The 18,830-nt window shown below is 41.1% G+C and overlaps 1 protein-coding gene across 2 annotated transcripts in view; it reads left to right on the plus strand.

Moving 5' to 3' along the window:
* Positions 1-18,830, plus strand: part of LOC148867576 (uncharacterized) — a 62,991-nt gene that overhangs the window by 11,451 nt on the left and 32,710 nt on the right. For both annotated transcript variants that reach the window (XM_088974762.1, XM_088974763.1), the window contains exons 2-3: positions 1,579-1,660; positions 1,837-1,904. In XM_088974762.1, the coding sequence (XP_088830888.1) occupies positions 1,579-1,660; positions 1,837-1,904 (150 nt within the window). The remainder of the gene's footprint in view (positions 1-1,578; positions 1,661-1,836; positions 1,905-18,830) is intronic.

An 18,830-nucleotide genomic window follows, 5' to 3' on the forward strand; every position in this document is an offset into this window, starting at 1 on the left:
TGGCTGTAGAAGTTGTTACATTTGCAGCATGTTGACTACTTTGAAGGAATGGAATGGACAAATTCTGATGGACTTTTGAGGGTCTCCAACTTGAAAGATCAATGTGGTGGACAGAGCTAGTGACATATATCCTTTATAGTTGGTCCACTGTTTTGAAAGATTTCAACAATGTTATATTTTATGGCTTAATATGGGGTTGGAATGAACGAATCTATAGACAATGGTCTGTTTCAGCTTTGGTATAGTCTAACCCCCCCCCCCCCCCCCCCTTTTATTGGTATAATTTTTTACATTATTTGCCAAAAAATTACTGGTAGAGGAGTTTCTTTCTATTATGAACCTTTCCAAATTAAGGGGAGAAGAGATTTAGTCCCTTCAAGATTTTTTTTAACCCATTGTCACTCCTGACTATTTTGAGTCTTGGGAAGGGTAGACTGTAAGAAGGTTTAAACCTCAGTTCTAATTGAGTTACAATCTCGAGGCCAGCAATTGCCAAGATGATCCTACTCAAATCATCACATATCTGGGTTGCCATGCATGCAGGTTTCACATATGTGTAATGTTCTGAAAATTGTAATCGTATCGTAAATCATGAGAAAATTGAATTGAATTGAATCGTGAATCATATCATAAATCGTAAGATTATTTCTATTTTTTACAAATTTGTCAAAAAATTAAGTATACATATGCAAAAGGCTAAATATATATTAGAAAAGTGTTATATCCTATATTTAAGTTATATCTACCATATATGTACCTAAAACAACAGAATTTACCACTTATACAATAGAAGTCTAAGATGATATAATCAAGTTTGACTTGAAAGTCAAATAATCCCCATACAATGGCTCTTTATTCAACCTTTGATAGAAAATAAACTCAATATATGGACTTAAATACTGTAAATAAATCAATTTCTAATAAAGTCTTTAAAACAAGTCACCCTTGACAAAACTAAATATAATCAAAACAAAATGACAAAGTAGATAACTACTTTTTAATGGAAATGATTTGAATCACAATGATCATAGGAATCATATAAATTGTAAGATTTATGAATCAAATCGTAAGTTTCAAACAAAAATTGTAAGATTTTTGCAGAAAAGGATTTATGCATTAGATTCGAACCGAAACCCTTGGGATTCATGATTCAAATTGTAAATCGCATCGTAAACTGTAATATTTTAACAACATTAATATTTGACAGAAGTCGACTACTTGAAATTTTGAGACCCTAGAACTTATAAAGGTTTGGTTAATAAGTCCATAAAAGACTTGAAATTTTGGAAAAGATGGAATTCATATTTGTTAAACAGTATGAGTTCTTGTTTTTTTACCTGATGGGTGATCATGCTGTTTGTTATGATTATTTTTTAATGGTTAATTACCATTGTCCACTTAGTGGCAAAAAAGAGTAATTGATCTTTTTGATCAAAGTAATTGATCTTTTTGATCAAAGTAATTGATCTTTTCAAGCTGTAAAATAAAAGAAGCAACATGGAAATAATTTGCAACCATTTAGGCTCCATCTTGTTAACTTCTTTTATTCTCAACAAATTTATTCCTTATCTTTGGTAGGTTCTCCTCTGAAGATATATCTTCACAAAATCAAGTGAAAGCATCTGTACAACGGAAGATCCGGCAAAGTATTGCAGATGAGGTTCAGATTGCAGCTGGCCTTGCACTTTTCCTTGCTTTGGTTTTAGATATGTAAAAGCATGGTTTTAAGAGCAGAATGGCAGGACAAGTTTCATGTGTCTGAACCCAAATGGTTGGGTTATGGTTGAGCTAAGTTTAATTGAGTCATGTGCTGATATAAGTTCCTCTATGTTGCAGTACCCAGGCCTGGAACCAATTTTGGATGATCTGCTACCAAAGAAATCACCTCTGATTGTTGCAAAATGGTTTATCTCTCATATCTTTTTATTTTCTTTTCTTAGTTCGGATAACGATTTGTTAGTCACTGATCAGTTTAATATTGTCTTAGTTTCTGATCCTATAGAGCTGGTATAGTCCTATTTACTGAAGATGGTTTGTGACTGTTTTTATAGTTTAAACCTACTTGCAATTGCATAAGAAGAATGCTTTCTTTATTCATTTTTTTAAGAGAGGTAACAATTTATTCATCAAATAAAGTGTTTTCTTTATTTTGCTTTGTACTTTAAGTTGTTTGGATACATTTGCTTACTTATTTTATTTGTGGCCTTAACTAATAGTGTTGCATCAGAAGTGGTGGGGTTGGCAGCTTCCTAGGGATTCTTGCTGTTGGCTTAGTAGTGGATGAACTTATTGCAGAGTTCAAATGATTGAGGTGGACGTGGAGAAGATGGCGGAGAGAATGCAGGTGTTGGGAGCAAGCTCAGTGGGTAGATTTGTTGTTATAGATATAGACGTGGAGAAGGTGGAAGTATGGGCGATGATAGAGTAGGGGGAGGAGAAGCTAAAGGGAGCTAAACAGGGGTTTATTCCTATTTATGTTTCACAGCAAGGAGATGGCAGAGCTTGTTATGAATCAAGAGAGAGTGAAGGAGAGGGAGCTCGATCTTAGACTTGATTGGTGGTTCCCGATGGCTGGAGCTTTGTCATATCAAAGAAAGAAAAGGGCCATGTGGATTTATGTGGCTGGTATCCCTTTGCATGCTTGGAGTATAGCGACTTTTGAGGCAATAGGAAACCATTGCGGGGAGTTCCTGCAATTTGATGATAGGGATAGATCTTGGGACAAGCTAGACTTGGCAAGAATTCTAGTAGTGGTGGAGGAAGTTTCAGATGTCCCAAATCTGATGAATTTGATGTTCACAGGTGATGTGTATGACCTGAGGATTCTGGTCGAAGGTGACTGATGGTGCACGATCTGGACGCTTCTAGATGGATGGCAACTTGGACGTTGGTCTGCTTAGTTGGCCGATCAAATTGCAAGGAAAGTATGCTTCAGAGGACCCGGGGTGGTTTACCCGGCATGGACACTCTGATGCTTAAGTTAGCGAAGGAGATTCAGAGCGAGCTGATAGCATGTAAGTAAGAGAGCTAGTGAGCAATAATCGCGCGTACCTTGTAGCATTGGGGTTGGAGTCCTTTTATAGGTGAGCTGCCGTAAGTCTTATGAAACACCTATGAGATCCCCGATCTGCGCTACCAGGAGTCCGTTCCGCACTCGGAGGTGGACTTCGTGTGAGCTGATAAGGCTTATCGAGTCCGTCCGATCAGGACGGGATAAGGGCTTGTGGATGTGTAGCGTGATCCTGGAGAGGTTGGAGACAATTGGCTAGCTTCTAGAAGCTGACCATGTGCCACCTCGGCAAGTTGGGCCATCATAGGCTGCTCGGACCTCGGTCTTGGCCGAGGTGCCTGAGTTGACCTAGCCTGTTGAGGTGGTAGGAAATGCTGAGTCGTCATCCATGTCATTAGGTTGATCCACGTGTCTGCGTGCTAACAGGTCGGGCCAAATTACCCCTCATCATTGACGATTTCACGTTCTTAGGTCGGAGGAGTTTTGATCAGACTAGAGTAGCAGAGGAACAAAGGAAGGGCCAAAGTTCTTAGTCAAAGCAGGGGAGGGAGTCAGAAGAAAGGGAGAGGAATCAATAGTCAGGGGGAGAAGGAAGAAGACGAAGAGAACTTGTCAAAGGGTAAAAATGGAATTTTGCAAGACAATACTTTTAAGTCATTTGACGTGGCTCATAGAGAGGAAGGAGGGAAGGGAGCCGGAAAGCCACAAAAAAAAGACAGAAGGAGCGGTGAAGAGATAATGCCACAAAAGGGAGGGGAAAGGAGGACTTTATGGGTGGGGCCCATAGTGGCTTGAGGAACTCAAAGCATCCTCGTCCTATTGGATTAGGTGTAAAGAAAGGGAGGGGTGTAATTGGAAAGAAGAAAACCAGTAGCCAAAGAGACAGGTGTTCAAAGAGTAAGAAAGGGAGGGAGGAGTTGGTTTGGGTGATAACGACATTTAGCAAAGACGGGAAGGCTTCAATGGAGGTAAGAGGAAGGAGGAAGAAGAAGAAGAACCTCAAGGACCTTGCACAGTACAAGTTTCATCCTTGACACTAGTAGTCGAAGTCCAACAAGTCAAAGATACTTCTATTGAAGAAGTAGTATGTGCAGAGACTCCAAGAAGGGAGGAATGAACTAAACAAGTAGCGACTGTGCCTCAGTCCATTGATTCTGAAACAGTAGACAAAACAGACGAGGTAAGTCACACTGCTTCTTCTTCAACAACCCCAAATGAAGTGAGAAGAGTCAGCAAGAGGAAGGGGAAGTGGTAATAGGGGTCAAAGAAAGTAGGGATTGTGAGGGGAAAAGGAAAAGACAGAGGGAAGCAGAGGATTCCAGGGAACAGCAGAGGGTGTATAATAGGAGGAGATTGTCAGGTCTGTTTAAAGAAAAAAGGGGGGGGGGAGAAGGAGTTATCAGGAGGGGAAATGACTTCAGAGGAATTGGCGGACTTGGGGATTAGTGGGTGTGATGAGGGAGGGGAGGCAGGGAAAGGAAGTGGAGTGATAGCTGAAGGAAAGGACTTGGAGTTGAGAAGGATAGTTAACAGAGATGTAACAATAGGGAAGTCTCTCGGACTATTCTTTTGGGGAAGAGAAGGCTTTGTCAAGATCGTAGTTGAACAGTTTGAAAGAAGAAAAATTGAAGAGAAGTCCAAAAAAAGAGAAGAAAGCAAGAAAGAGAAAAGTTGGAACGCAGAAAGAATAGAGGAAGACCAAGTTGTGCTTGAAGAGTGAGGACTAGTCGGAGGGAAGCAACTTAAGGAGGGGGGCGGGTCAAGATGAAGCTGTTAAGTTGGAATGTCAGGGGATGGAGGGAGAAAAAGAGGAGGGATTTGGTTCACAACCTAATAAGAAAACAGAAGCCTGATGCAGTCTTCTTACAGGAAACAAAGTTGGAGGCCTTCAATATAAATCTGTTGCATGAACTGTGGAGGAAGGATGGGGGAGAGTGGGTGGAGCTGAAAGCGGTTGGGTTGCTAGGTGGTTTAGTCATACTATGGGATCTAGGGACCTCCAAAACATTTGGGGAGTGGGTTCGGAGATGTTTGGTATCAAATTGCTTACATGAGACAATTGGAGAGTGGATTTGGGGACTGACGAATGTGTACGGGTCGAATGAGGAAGGAGAAAGAGCGGAGTTCTGGGAGGAGTGGAGAAGGGTAAGGCAGAGCTGGGGGATCCATGGTGTGTGGGAGGGGATTTCAACATTGTTAGGAGAAGGAATGAGATGAAAGGGGGAAGAGAGAGAAGATTCAGTGTGGGGATGAGGAGATTTGAGGAGCTCATTAATGTTTTGGAATTGTTTGATCTACCTTTGAATGAGGGAAACCTTACTTGGTCAAATGGCCAATTTCCAGCTATTCTTAGAAGGTTGGACTGAATTTTGCTATTGAGGGATTGGATAGATCTGATGGGGATTCTGGTTCAGGAACCTCTGCTAATGTTTTTATCAGACCATAAACCAATTGTATTAAGAGAATTTGTAGATATTTCAGGTCTGAAGCCATTCAGGTTTGAAACTGTTTGGCTGCTTGAACCTAACTTTGTAGATTGGGCAGAAGAAAAATGGAAATCTTTTCAGGTCGAGGGGCCATCTAGTTTCAGGGTAGTGAGAAAGTTACAATTTCTTAAGGAAGAGTTGAGGGGAAGAAGATAGGAAGAGCTTGGGAACGAGGAGGGTGGGAAAAAGGTGTTGAAGATGATTGCTAGACTGGACAGGTTAGAGGAGGAGAGAGAGATATTTCCTAGAGAAGCTAGATTGGAGAAAGAAGGGTTGGAGAGGGAGCTAGAGAGGTTGCTGCTGAGAGAAGAGGTGAGCTGGAGGCAGAAATAAAGGGTTTTGTGGTTAAAAGTGGGTGATAAAAATACAACATTCTTCCATGCCTTTGCATGTGGAAGGAAGAGAAGAAACCTGATTTCAAGAATTCAGGAAGGGGAGGAGGCTGAGAACTGGGAAAGCATTCAAAGGCTAGTGGTGGGGTTCTATAGAAAGCTGTACTCAGGGAGGCAATGGTGTTGGATATCCTTGGGGGATATAGAATCAAGAAAATTGAGCGAAAGGGCAGCTGGGTGGTTGGAAAGGGAGATTGAAGTAGGAGAAGTCGAGGAGGCCTTAAAGAGGATAAATGGAGACAAAGCTCCAGGGCCTCATGGCTTCAATTTCAACTTCTTAAAACAATGCTGGCATTTCTTGGAGAATGATTTCATGCAGATGATCCATGAGTTTTTGAGAACAAAACAGTGGATAAGAGAGCAAATGCAACTTTTATTTCACTAATACAAGAGAAGTTGGGGGCTACAAACATAAAGGACTTTAGGCCAATAAGCTTAATTTGCAGTCCCCACAAGCTTTTGGAAAAAGTTATATCAATGAGACTAAAGAAAGTACTTCATGGAGTAGTGGGGGAAACACAGATGGCCTCTGTGGAGGGAAGACAAATTCTAGATGGGGTGATGGTGGCAAGTGAATATATAGATTCAAGACTAAGAAGTGGAAGACCTGGTTTAGTGTGCAAACTAGACATAGAGAAAGCATATGATCATGTGGAATGGGGATTCTTGGAGGAGATTCAGAGGCTAATGGGGTTGGGAGAAAAGTGGTGGGGCTGGATGTATGGCTGTATTTCTTCAGTCTCTCTTTCAGTGATCCTTAATGGGATCTCCTCAGAGTTCTTTCAAATTGCAAGGGGGCTGAGACAAGGGGATCCCTTGTCCCCTTTATTATTTGTCTTAGTTATGGAGGCACTGAATCTGTTAATGATGAGGGGTGTCCAGGGAGGCTGGATGCATGGCTGTATTTCTTCAGTGTCACTTTCTGTGATCCTTAATGGGATCTCCTCAGAGTTCTTTCAAATTTCAAGGGGGCTGAGACAAGGGGATCCCTTGTCCCCTTTATTATTTGTTTTAGTTATGGAGGCACTAAATCTGTTAATGATGAGGGGTGTCCAGGGAGGATGGCTAGGAGGTTTCAGTGTAGGAGTTGAGGGTCCCTGCATCTCACATTTGCAATTTGCAGATGACACCCTTATCTTTCTAGATGCAGCGGAGGATCAAGTCCCGAACCTAAGGGCAGTGTTAGCAAATTTTGAGTTGCTAACAGGTTTGAAGGTGAATCTGGAGAAGAGTGTTTTGATTGCTGTTGGAGAGATCAGCCAAGAACAGATGTCAAGGTTTGCGGCAGTCCTAGAGTGCAGAATAGGGGAGCTCCCTTTTTCTTACTTAGGACTCCCAGTTGGGGCTAAGTTTGGGTCTGCAAGCACTTGGAAACCTCTCATAGAGAGAGTGAAAATGAGGCTGGAAAGCTGGAAGACAAGATCTCTCTCTTTGGGGGGCAGAATTACCCTAATAAAAAGTGTGCTTCAAAGTCTACCAACCTATTACCTCTCACTGCTGAAAATACCAACTTCGGTTGCTGATAAGATAGAAAAGATTCAGATGGACTTCCTTTGGGAAGGGGCAAAAGGTCCAAGGAAGTTTCACCTTGTAAAGTGGGAGAAAGTTTGTAGGCCGAAAGCTTTGGGGGGGCTGGGTTTAAGAAGAGAATATAATTACTCAATAAAGCTCTTTTGATGAAATGGTTATGGAGAAGAGTGGTGAGATTTGGGTGGGAACCAAGGGAGGTATCTAACTCCTATGGGGTGGGAGTGTGGAAGGGTATAATGAGCTTTAACCAGGATTTTAGAGGCCTGGTTAGCTTCAATGTAGGAGCTGGATCCAGAGTGAGATGCTGGGAGGACGATTGGAGTGGGGTTGTGAAAATTTGTGACGGTTGCCCAAGGCTGTACAGGTTGACTGATCATCAGGTCTCTGTGGCCCAATGTTACGAAGACAATGGTGATAAGGTGGTTGGAGTCCTAAGTTCGGAAGACCTTTTCATGACCAAGAGCTTGAGGAATGTGTTCTATTGCTGAATAGACTGGAGCAGACCAGAATCTCTACTTCTTGTGGAAGATGGACAGTGGTAGAAGGAGAGCAGGGATGGAAAATTCACAGTGAAATCATTCTACGTGACTCTCATCAAGGACAGTGTAATTAATGATCAAGTGTGTGGAATTTGGAGTAACCCAGTTCCACCAAGAATTGAAGCTTTTGTGTGGCTGGCTGCAATGGATAGCATCCTCACAACAGCTCATCTGAAAAGTAGGGGGTTTTGTTTGGCTAGCTACTGCTACGTGTGCAAGTCAGATGAGAAAGCTGTACACTTGTTTTTCTCCTGCCACTTGGCAAACTGTATTTGGAGTTTCTACTGTTTCCTCTTTGGGATGCCCATCTTTCAACTATCTTCTTCAGCAGAGATCTTTTCTTCATGGCAAAAGTTCAGAGGAAGTCTAGGAGCTAAAATTGTTTGGAGCTGTATTCCCTTTGCAGTATGCTGGTCTTTGTGGGGGGAAAGAAATAGGAGGCTGTTTGAAGGAAAGGAAAAGTACTGAAGAGATTGTAGCTTCAGTTGTCAAACTCATCACAAACTGGGTCACTACTCTTCCAGAATTTGAGCAAATCAGTCCTTTGGATTTTGCTGATACTTTTTGGGAATTGTTTGAGATCCAAACTTGTAATGTGAATCAGTTAGTCTGAACTGATGCTTGATGTATGCTTGCTTTGTTTAAGGGTGTCATCTTGACACCTGAACAGCTTGTATCTGGTTTTCGTTTTAATAAAATTTTTTACTCTTATTCTTCAAAAAAAGAAAAAAATATCTCTATCCTTTTATTTTCTCCTTTGACATGTTGGTGAGTTTTAACTTGGTATTTGAGCAACAACTATAGTTGGTTTATGACGGGCTATGAATTTTTTGGAGAATAAAATTAAAAGAAATTTTTTTATTTAAATAAAAGAAAGTGCAAGAAATAGTGCTGGGAAAGCACTCAAGCAATAAAAAGTGAAGAACTTGCTGATACAAACATTCCAAACCACCAACTCACGCCATTCCTGGAACATAAGCAGAAGTCAAGTAATGAACTCAAAGAGAAACCTTTGATATAAAGAAAAATTGGATACACTGAAATCTGACACTCTAACCTTGATGACAACTCCACTTTCTCAATTATTAATTTTAAAATCCATACAAAATTTGCAACTGGTACTCAATTCATTTCTAATATGTCAACTTTCTATGCGAAGGCTACTCAGAATCTGTGGATCACCTTCTGTTACATTGCCACTTTTCTCATGAGATATGGTCCAGAATATCTCAACCTTTTGAGGTGTAAAGCTGTCGTCCAGGGTCAGTAGTGGAGTTTATAAAAGGTTTGAGGGTGGAACGCTAGATCAAAAGAGGAAAACTGATTTGGAACATAGTCCTAATGGCAGTGTTTTGGTGCTTATGGCAGGAGAGGAACACAAGAATATTTTTGATTTCTTTTGAAGGGCTACACAACTTGGGGTAGCCCATCCACCAACCCAGGTGCAGGTGGGATTCGATCCCCAAGTCTCCGCTACGACCAGCAGGAGACATTACCAACCAGCTGGTTGGCACCTTGCATTCTTGGCTCATGGGTCATTTGCTTTTTAAGAATATAGGTTTCAGCTCCCTTTTTGTACATGAAGATCTTTTCGTAAAACAACGTGGGGGTATAGTTCTGCCAGGGCAGTTTTTTGATCAGTTCCCGTGTACATCATCTTTTTGTACATGTTTTGTTATTTTCTAATACATTCATACTTCACCTTGTCCAAAAAAATCTGTTGACTTACTTTATTAATTTATAATGGAGCTTCCCACCCTTATCTTATTTAAACTTTCTTTCTTTTTTTAATTTTATTGAGATTATTACAGCCTTTCTCTCTATAAATTTCTGTGTCCCCATTTCAACTATTTTATAAACTTCGTACCTTCCTTCCATCATTCCCACTACTAGAAGAAGGTGATTTACTAGACAGACCTTTAGTAGAAAAGGCTCTAATGGCAAAATATACGGTACCTTGGACTAACTGAATCATATCCTTAGAAATATCAATAGATTGATTAGTGAAAGAAGTTGATGTATCTTGAATAGTATCTACTGGTAGATACTTTAGTAGTTGCCTTATAGGCTTCATAATCAAATTTCTTGGGTGGTTGAATTGCACCTCTATCAGGATATACCCTTGTTGTTTGCAGTAGACACAAGTTCTTGCAACGAGACACCCAATGTCCAAATTCCTTGCACTCGTAACACTGAACATGGATGGATTTTTGAGTGAACCCTTATCCTTCAATTTATTACGTCTTGCCACCATTCTTTCCCTCTAAGGTTTCCAAAGTGATAGTTATTTTTTCTGATAACTGAAATTTAAATTTATTAATCAATAGATAAAGAAAATACAAGCATCCCAAGAAGTGGTGCGAGATGTGACCTCTCCTTTAAAAGGATTACAAAATCTCAAAGCTAATCAAAGTAGCCCAGTATAAGGAATCCCGAGAATTCCCTTGTTTAGCAAATGAATCAGCCAAAATATTTGATATTCTGCCAACCCATTGACTTCTAACTGTCATACTTACTAGTCGGCCATTTGACCTTTTTGAGAAGATCCCTGAAGCACCAAATGACAGAATCAGGGTCCAACAGCCATCCCACAACCACCTTAGAATCATCTTCAATTAGTAAATTCTCCACTCTAAGCTGGTTTGCAAGCTGGACCCTTTGCATAGCAGCTAGCAACTCAGTCCTTGTAGAGCCACCTATTCCCACTCGTCCAGAAAATAAGGATAAGATGTTATTGCCCTTTTCTCTCAAAATCCCTCCTATCCTAGAAGGTCTGGGTTACCTTGACTACTACAATCAAATTCATCTTAACAAAGCCTTCCAAAGGAGGTGTCCACCCTGGTTTAGTTCTACTCTTAGAAAAATTATTAGCTACTGCTAACCAATTCCTCCAAAGATCATCAGATGAAGAGTTATCAAAGAGATTTATAGTTTTCAACTAATGAATTGTCCCTGTCAGAATGCATTCCTTGACTTCAGAAAAACTTCTTTCCTTCTCTTGCATCATCAAATGAAAAGTAATCAAAGATATTTAAAGTTTTCAACTAATGAATTGTCCCTGTCAGAATGCACTCCTTGAGTTCAGAAAAACTTCTTTCCTTCTCTTGAAAAATCCTGGCAATCCTTTCCTCCCAAATAGTCCATGTAACAACTGCTTTGATACATCTCCACATAACTCTCCCTCTTTTCATGGGCCACCCAAAGGTAGACGGCTTAAATAACAAGCTCACTTCAGATGGCAGGTTCCATCTACACCCAAATAAACCAAAAATCCAAATCCAAATAGTTGCAGCAAAAGAACAAGATATCAATGTGGTTATAGTCCTCATTCTGAGCATTGCAAAGAGGACACCAATTTGGGGATAAGCACACGAAATATCTCTTCTTTTCCAAGTTGTCCAACGTATTAATCTTACCATAGTAAACTTCCTAGCAAAAAAATAGCAATTTTGGGGGGAATAGGCCTAGTCCAAACTTCTTTGATTGGGAGCACCTAAGGGCCGGAATTAGAACAGAGTGGTTTGAAGAAAGAAGCACAAGTAACCTTTCATGACAAACTTTGATGGGAGTTGTTTTGGGAATCTAGGTCTGTTTGGAATTGGAGGGGTGTTAAGAAATAAAAGAGGATATTCTATGGGTGTTTAATGAATTCTTTAGTAGAGGGTAATAAATCCAGGATTGAACTCCACAATCATTGCTTTGGTTCCAAAAAAAGTTGGGGCAATTCATCCTAAGGAATTTAGGCCCATCAGCTTGGTAAATAGCTTGTACAAGATCTTGCAAAGGTGCTGTTTTGGAGAATTAAGTTTGTGCTTCCTACCATTATTTCCCCAAATCAAGGAGCTCTTATCATGAATAGGCAGATCATTGATCAAATCCTTATTGCCAATTAGAGTGTGGAGGAGATGAAAAGAATGAGAAAGAAGTGGATAATTTGTAAAGTTGACTTGGAGAAAGCATATGATTTGGTGGACTAGGACTTTCTATTGGGATGAGCAACTATGGGTTTGGAGATAGGTGGTGCAAGTGGGTCAAAGGCTGTGTAAGGACCTGTCACTATTCAATTTTGGTTAATGGTACAGTTATGGACCACTTTCCAACTATCAGAGGAATTAGATAAGGGGACCCCTTATCACCTTTTCTATTCACCTTAGTAGCTGATGTGCTAGGCATTTTAATCCAAAGAGTATATCTGAGGGGTTTGGTGAGAGGATGGAGAGTGGGTAGGGAAAGAGTGCCTATTACCCACTTGTAGTTTGCTGATGACACCATACTTTTCTATGAAGGAGGTGATATGGCTTGGGTGAGTAATTTGAAATTGGTGATCCAAGTGTTTGAGAGGATGCCAAATTTGAAAATAAATTTCAATAAGAGCTGTGTGGTGGGGATCAATATGAATGAAAGAGAGGTGTTAGAGTGTGCAATTGTTTTGGGTTGTGGAGTTTCCCAGTGGCCAATGAATTATCTAGGATTACCCTTGGGAGAGAACCCGACAAATGTGACTTTCTAGAACCCGATGGTGGACAAGTTTACAAAAAGATTAGCCTCTTGAAAAAGGAACTATCTCTCACTGGGGGGAAGAATAACATTGATCAAGTAAACTCTGGCCACCCATCTACTTTATGTTAGTTTTGAAGATGCCTGGGAGGATTTGTAGATGCCTAGAGAAGTTAATGAGGGCCTTGTGGGAACTTGAGTAGGAGAGGAAGGACCATAGGGTTAAGTGGGAAGTGGTAAGTAGAAGCAAGGAGTGTGGTGGCTTAGGGATTGGGAACATCATGAAGAGGAATATTGGTGTTATTGATAAAAATAAAAGAGGAATATGATGTTGTTAGGAAAATGGTTGTGGAGATTACTGGGGGACAAGGATAAATTATGGACAAAGGTGATCTTAAGCATCCATGGGCTTGTGGCTAATAGTTGAAAACAACCATCTTGTAGTCTAAAACAACTTGAGATTAGATACAAAACCAGAAAAACAACAAGAGAAGCTTAAGGAGTTGAGAGAGGAAGAGAGCTGGCGGCAATGAGAGAGTTAGAGAAGAGAGGTTCGAACTTAACCTCCCTCTAACACTCTAAATCATTTTATTAACTTAATCTTTGAAATATTACAGAGGGGCCCTTGGATGGGCAAGAAATTACAAAACAAAGTATATAAGAGTAGGGCCCAGAATAAGGCCCATTATAGAGAAAAAACATAAACATAACTTAGAATGACAGCCTATGGGCCTTTCAGCCCATCTCCTCTACACTCCCCCTCAAGCTGAGCATAGATGTTAATCATGCCCAGCTTGCCAGTGTCATGCTGAAGCCTTGCCTTGGGAATGCCCTTGGTGAGAAAATTTGCCAATTGTCCTTCAGAAGTGATGAATGGAAGACACATTTCACCCGAAGAGACTCTTTCTCGAATAAAGTGTCTACTTCAATATACTTAGTCCTATCATGTTGTACTGGGTTGTGGGCAATGTTGATGGTTGCCTGATTATCACAGTACAACATCATTGGCTTGTCATGATCAATCCCAAGTTCTTCCATCAATGACCTTAGCCACAACAGTTCAGAGACTCCATGAGCCATGACCCTGTATTCTGCTTCTGTTGAGGATCGGGCCACAACTGATTGTTTCTTGCTCTTCCAAGAGACAACATTACTAGCCACCAGACTGCAATACCCTGAAGTAGATCTTCTGTCAGCAATATTGCCAGCCTAGTCAGCATCAGTATAAGCTTCAAGCTTCAGATGACCATGCTTAGTAAATAGAATTCCCTTTCCTGGAGAGCCTTTCAGATAACACAAAATTCGTTTTGCAGTTGCCATATGAGTATCTCTGGGAGCATGCATGAACTAGCTAATACAACTGACAACATATGCAATATCTGGCGGAGTCATGCACAAGTACAGGAGCTTCCCAAGAAGTCTTTGAAAGACCCTTTTGTCTTCCAACAATGTTCCATCCGAAGCTGAAAGTTTGTGATTCATATAAATGGGAGTTGTAGCTAGTCTAGCACCCATCTTTCCAGTTTTAGACAGCAAATCAAGGACATATTTCCTCTGGGAGATAAGAATCCCATCCTTAGATCTAACAACTTCTATGCCAAGGAAGTATCTCAACTCTTCCAGATCCTTAATCTCAAATATTGTGCGAAGGAAAGACTTAAGGGCCCGAATGCCCGAGGCATCATCACCAGTTACTATAATGTCATCAACATACACAATGAGATACACTGCTAGAGATCCACTTTTCTTCACAAAGAGAGTATGATCTGATTGTGTCTGGACATAGCCGAATCTAACAAGTGCAGTTCTAAACTTCTCAAACCAGGCTCTAGGAGACTGCTTGAGTCCATAAAGTGATTTCTTCAACTTGCATACCTTTCCTTGCATATCTTTCCCATACATTTCTGGAGGGAGAGACATATAGACTTCCTCATGTAAATCACCATTCAGAAATGCATTCTTTACATCTAACTGATAAAGAGGCCAATCAAAGTGAGCTGCCAGAGATGGGAGAACCCTCGCAGATGTCATCTTGGCAACCGGGGCAAAGTTCTCCAAGTAGTCAATCCCATATGTCTGTGTGTAACCTTTTGCAACCAGTCGGGTCTTGTACCTCTCAATAGTCCCATCAGCCCGGTATTTAATGGTAAAGACCCACTTGCATCCAACAGGATCCTTTCCTTCTGGCAAATCCACCACTTCCCATGTATCATTTTTGTGTAGAGCATCCATTTCAGGCTTCATGGCATCTCTCCATTCTGGAATCCCAAAAGCTTCTGATACAGACCTAGGAATAGGGTTAGAAGCAACTGAAGAGAGGTAACCAAAGTATGAAGGAGAAAGTAGATCATAAGAAAGGTGTTTGGAAATGCAGTGTGCAGTGCACTTCCGCTTTCCTTTCCTAACAGCAATGGGGACATCAGGATCTGGGAATGATGGTTCCAAGGGGGCTGGAGCAGAACCTGTTATCTCATCTGTGATTGGGAGTGTATGAGCCTCATCTGTTGTAAGGGAAACAACTTGCTCATTTCTGGATCTTTGCCTTTGGTACACTTTTGGATTGTGGGTAGGACGAGGAGGTAAAGAAATAGGAGCACCAGGACAGGATGAATGAAGTGGCTGATCCTCCTTTCGTTCATTTGGTGAGGATACATGCTTGTCAAGAGACTCAATTGGAATAGGAAGAGGAAGAGCAAATACTTGTGACAAACTCTACCCCTGTTGACAATGTCCTTCCTGAGGGGAACCATAAAAAGGTGAAAGCTCATCAAATGTAACATCGATAGAGACATGCCGAGTACCAGTCTTAGGATCAAAACAACAATAACCTTTTTGTGTGGGGGAATAACCAAGGAAAATGCACTTGTGGGCTTTTGGTTCAAACTTATGTCTTTGGGCACTTGGAATGTGAACATAACAAGTACAACCAAACACACGAAGAGGAATCGAAAAAAGATCCCTGTCTCGATGAAGTAGACTGAAGGGGGATCCCTAAAACCCTGGATGACATACGGTTTATAAGATAGGTAGCAGTAAGAACAACATCACCCCAAAATCTTGTAGGAACATGTGAGGCAAACAAAAGGCTTCTTGCAACTTCAACAATATGTCTATTTTTCCTTTCAGCAACTCCATTATGTTCAGGGGTTCTAACATAAGAGCTTTGGTGAATAACCCCCATGTCAGAGAGATAAAAGGATAAGCTCTTTTCAAAGTACTCTTTTGCATTGTTAGATCTGAAAACTTTAATTATGGTATCAAATTGGGTTAAAATAAGCTCATGAAATTGCCTCACAAGTCTTGGAACTTTATCACGGGATTTCATTAGGTATATCCAAGTGAATCTAGAAAAGTCATCAATAAACATGATGAAATATCTGTAGCCCCCCATAGAAGATAAGTGGTAAGGCCCCCACACATCAGAGTGCACAATATGAAAAAGAAAAGAAGATATTTTATTTCTCACAGGATAATTGTTTCTACAATGCTTTGACAACTGACATGGCTCACAATTGAGCCTGAACACACTGACTCCCTTAAACAATTCGGGAAGTAAATGACTCAAAACAGAAAAAGGTAAATGACCAAAACGACAATGACTCAACAAAATTCGATTGATAGACTCCAAAGAAGTAGAACCAAAGGTAGCGTTCTTGGGATAATCAAGGCATTGGCCAGGAGTGTCGAGCAAGTATATTCCGTTCGCTTCATGGCCACTCCCAATCACCTTCCGAGATTCCAGATCCTGAAACACACCCTGAGAAGGAAGAAAGGTTACACAACAATTCAATGACTTGGTCAAGCTACTTACAGATAATAAATTTGTATTCAATTTAGGTACATGAAGAGTGGAAGATAAGAGTAAGGAGTCTGTAGGCTTGACAGTTCCCTTGCCAGAAATAGGGGCAAGAGAACCATCAGCTAAGGTGATTTTGTCTCGACTAGGAAGCAAATCATATGAAACAAACAAAGTGGAAATGTTGGTCATGTGATCAGAAGCACCTGAGTCTATGATCCAAGGGGTCTTGGGATTACCTGAGGTGGATGCATGGTTAGCAGAAGCTCTTATACCTGAGTGAGCAAATGCGATGGTGGCTGAACTTCCAGAAGGGTTGGATGATGAAGTTACACCTTCAAGCTGGCTGATCATCTTTCCAAACTTCTCATATTCAGCTTTCATGGCTGCCAATTATGTACTGGCAGACTCAACCTCTGTATCTGTACTTGTGGCTGCATGTGCACTTCCTGTCTTTCTACTATCATTCTTCTTCTGGAATTGGATAGGGACAAGACTGGGATGCAATTTCCAGCACTTGTCCTTGGTGTGTTTCGGCTTCTTGCAATATTCACAGACCACCTCCTTCTTTCCTGTGCCACTGGGAGCTCCTATAACCCCTTTGGGTTTAATTCCCATATTTGCAAAATGATCATTGATGCTGACTCCCTGAACCTGCACTTGCCTCCTACTCTCTTCACTGTTGACCAAAGCATATGCATGAGACAATGAAACATCTTTCTTGGACAGAATGTTCTGTTTTGTGATGTCATATTCAGATCAGCCCTGTCAGGAACTCAAAGACCCTGTTCCTTTCAACTAATTTCTTGTATGTTTCAACATCATTAGGGGTATCCCATGCCACAGCCTCTATCAAATCAATCTCTTGCCATAGAGATTTCAGGGTTGAGAAGTATGCTGCAAGTGACTTCTCCCCCTGCCTTAGATTCTTCACATCACTCCTCAGTTTGTAGGCTCTGGCAACATTCAACTTCTGGGAGTAAGTTTCTGCAACACTATCCCTGATTTCCTTAGCCGAGTTCATCCAAAGATAGTGCTGACTAATTTGTGGCTGCATTGAATTCACAAGCCACCCAATCACTGTGTAGTTTTCTTGCATCCATCTCTCATAAGATGGATCATCCTCTGGAGGAGCTTTCTTGCTCCCAGAAATAAAACCCCATTTCCCTTTGCTACAAATATGGATTTTCATTGATTGCGACCATGCCAAGTAGTTGGTCCCATCAAGTTTAACTCTAGTTACAGCCAACATAGAATCGGCTAGGGTTCCCAAAGTCTGTCCATATTCAACAGCATTCTTGCTTTCAAGGTTCGAGAAATCCATCATGCAAAGGCTCCAATTAGGATTTTTATAAGTTTTCCAAGGTATTGGAGTTCTTGATGAACTTAGTTTGAGCTGAATCGGCAACAACAACCAGCTCACAGAATCAGTTCAGTCTTGATAACTGTGACAGTCCAGCTCGGTGGCAGCTCTTTCTAGAGTAAGAAATACTATTTCAGCCTTCAAGGGACAACCAGTAGACCCCCAAACACAAAGTGTTCTAGGTCCCCAACAACCATTGTCCCAAAGAGAGAGAGAAAAAGTCCACAGTCCTTAAGAGACCTTTTGTCAAACACTCTGTGTGCAGTAGTTAATAGCCTACTGTTAACTAGTAGAAACCACTAATAGTTTTCCGTATAGGTCCAAGAAAAGGCTGGGCTAAAATTGAGACTAGTACCACTTAGTCCAAATCAGTTTCAGCAGCTTGGTAGTCCAATAACAGCCGAACTGCTCTCCAGAATAACACAAAAATTTCTGAGTTGAATCAGTCCAGCAACAGTAAGGCAGAATGGAGGAGGGTTTTGAATGCTTTAGCAGCCCTCCCAAGCAACGAAAATAACCTAGCAAAAACTGAGGAAACTTACAGTAAGAGAATCTCTGATTTGGACTTCAAACCAGGCCGAACACCTTGCTTTCTTTGATAACTTCGACACCCTTTTCTCTGATTTCAAATCAGGCTGAACACCTTGCTCTTTGATTCTTTCTGGTCATCGAACCATTCTCCAAGCGTGTAGAGACTTGGGCACCCTCCAGTGACCTCCAAGAACCAGGCGAATGACTTTAAGCTTTCAGCCCTAGAACCTCCTCATGCAGTTGGCTGAACTAGAACCACATGAGGGTCACGCCAAGCTCTGGCCTGCTCTGATACCAAGTTGAAAACATCCCTCTTGTAGTCTAAAACAACTTGAGATTAGATACAAAACCAGAAAAAGAACAAGAGAAGCTTAAGGAGTTGAGAGAGGAAGAGAGCTGGCGGCAATGAAAGAGTTAGAGAAGAGAGGTTCGAACTTAACCTCCCTCTAACACTCTAAATCATTTTATTAACTTGATCTTTGAAATATTACAGAGGGGCCCTTGGATGGGCAAGAAATTACAAAACTGACTATATAAGAGTATGGGCCCAGAATAAGGCCCATTACAGAGAAAAAATATAAACATAACTTAGAATGACAGCCTATGGGCCATTCGGCCCATCTCCTCTACAGTTGGGATGTGGGAATATCGAATAGAGCAACTAGTGTTGTGGCTTGGGAAGCTAT

The sequence above is a fragment of the Nelumbo lutea genome, chromosome 3 (assembly GCF_056320005.1).
Source record: "Nelumbo lutea isolate HS-2025 chromosome 3, American lotus-T2T, whole genome shotgun sequence".
NCBI classification, from domain to species: Eukaryota; Viridiplantae; Streptophyta; class Magnoliopsida; order Proteales; family Nelumbonaceae; genus Nelumbo; species Nelumbo lutea.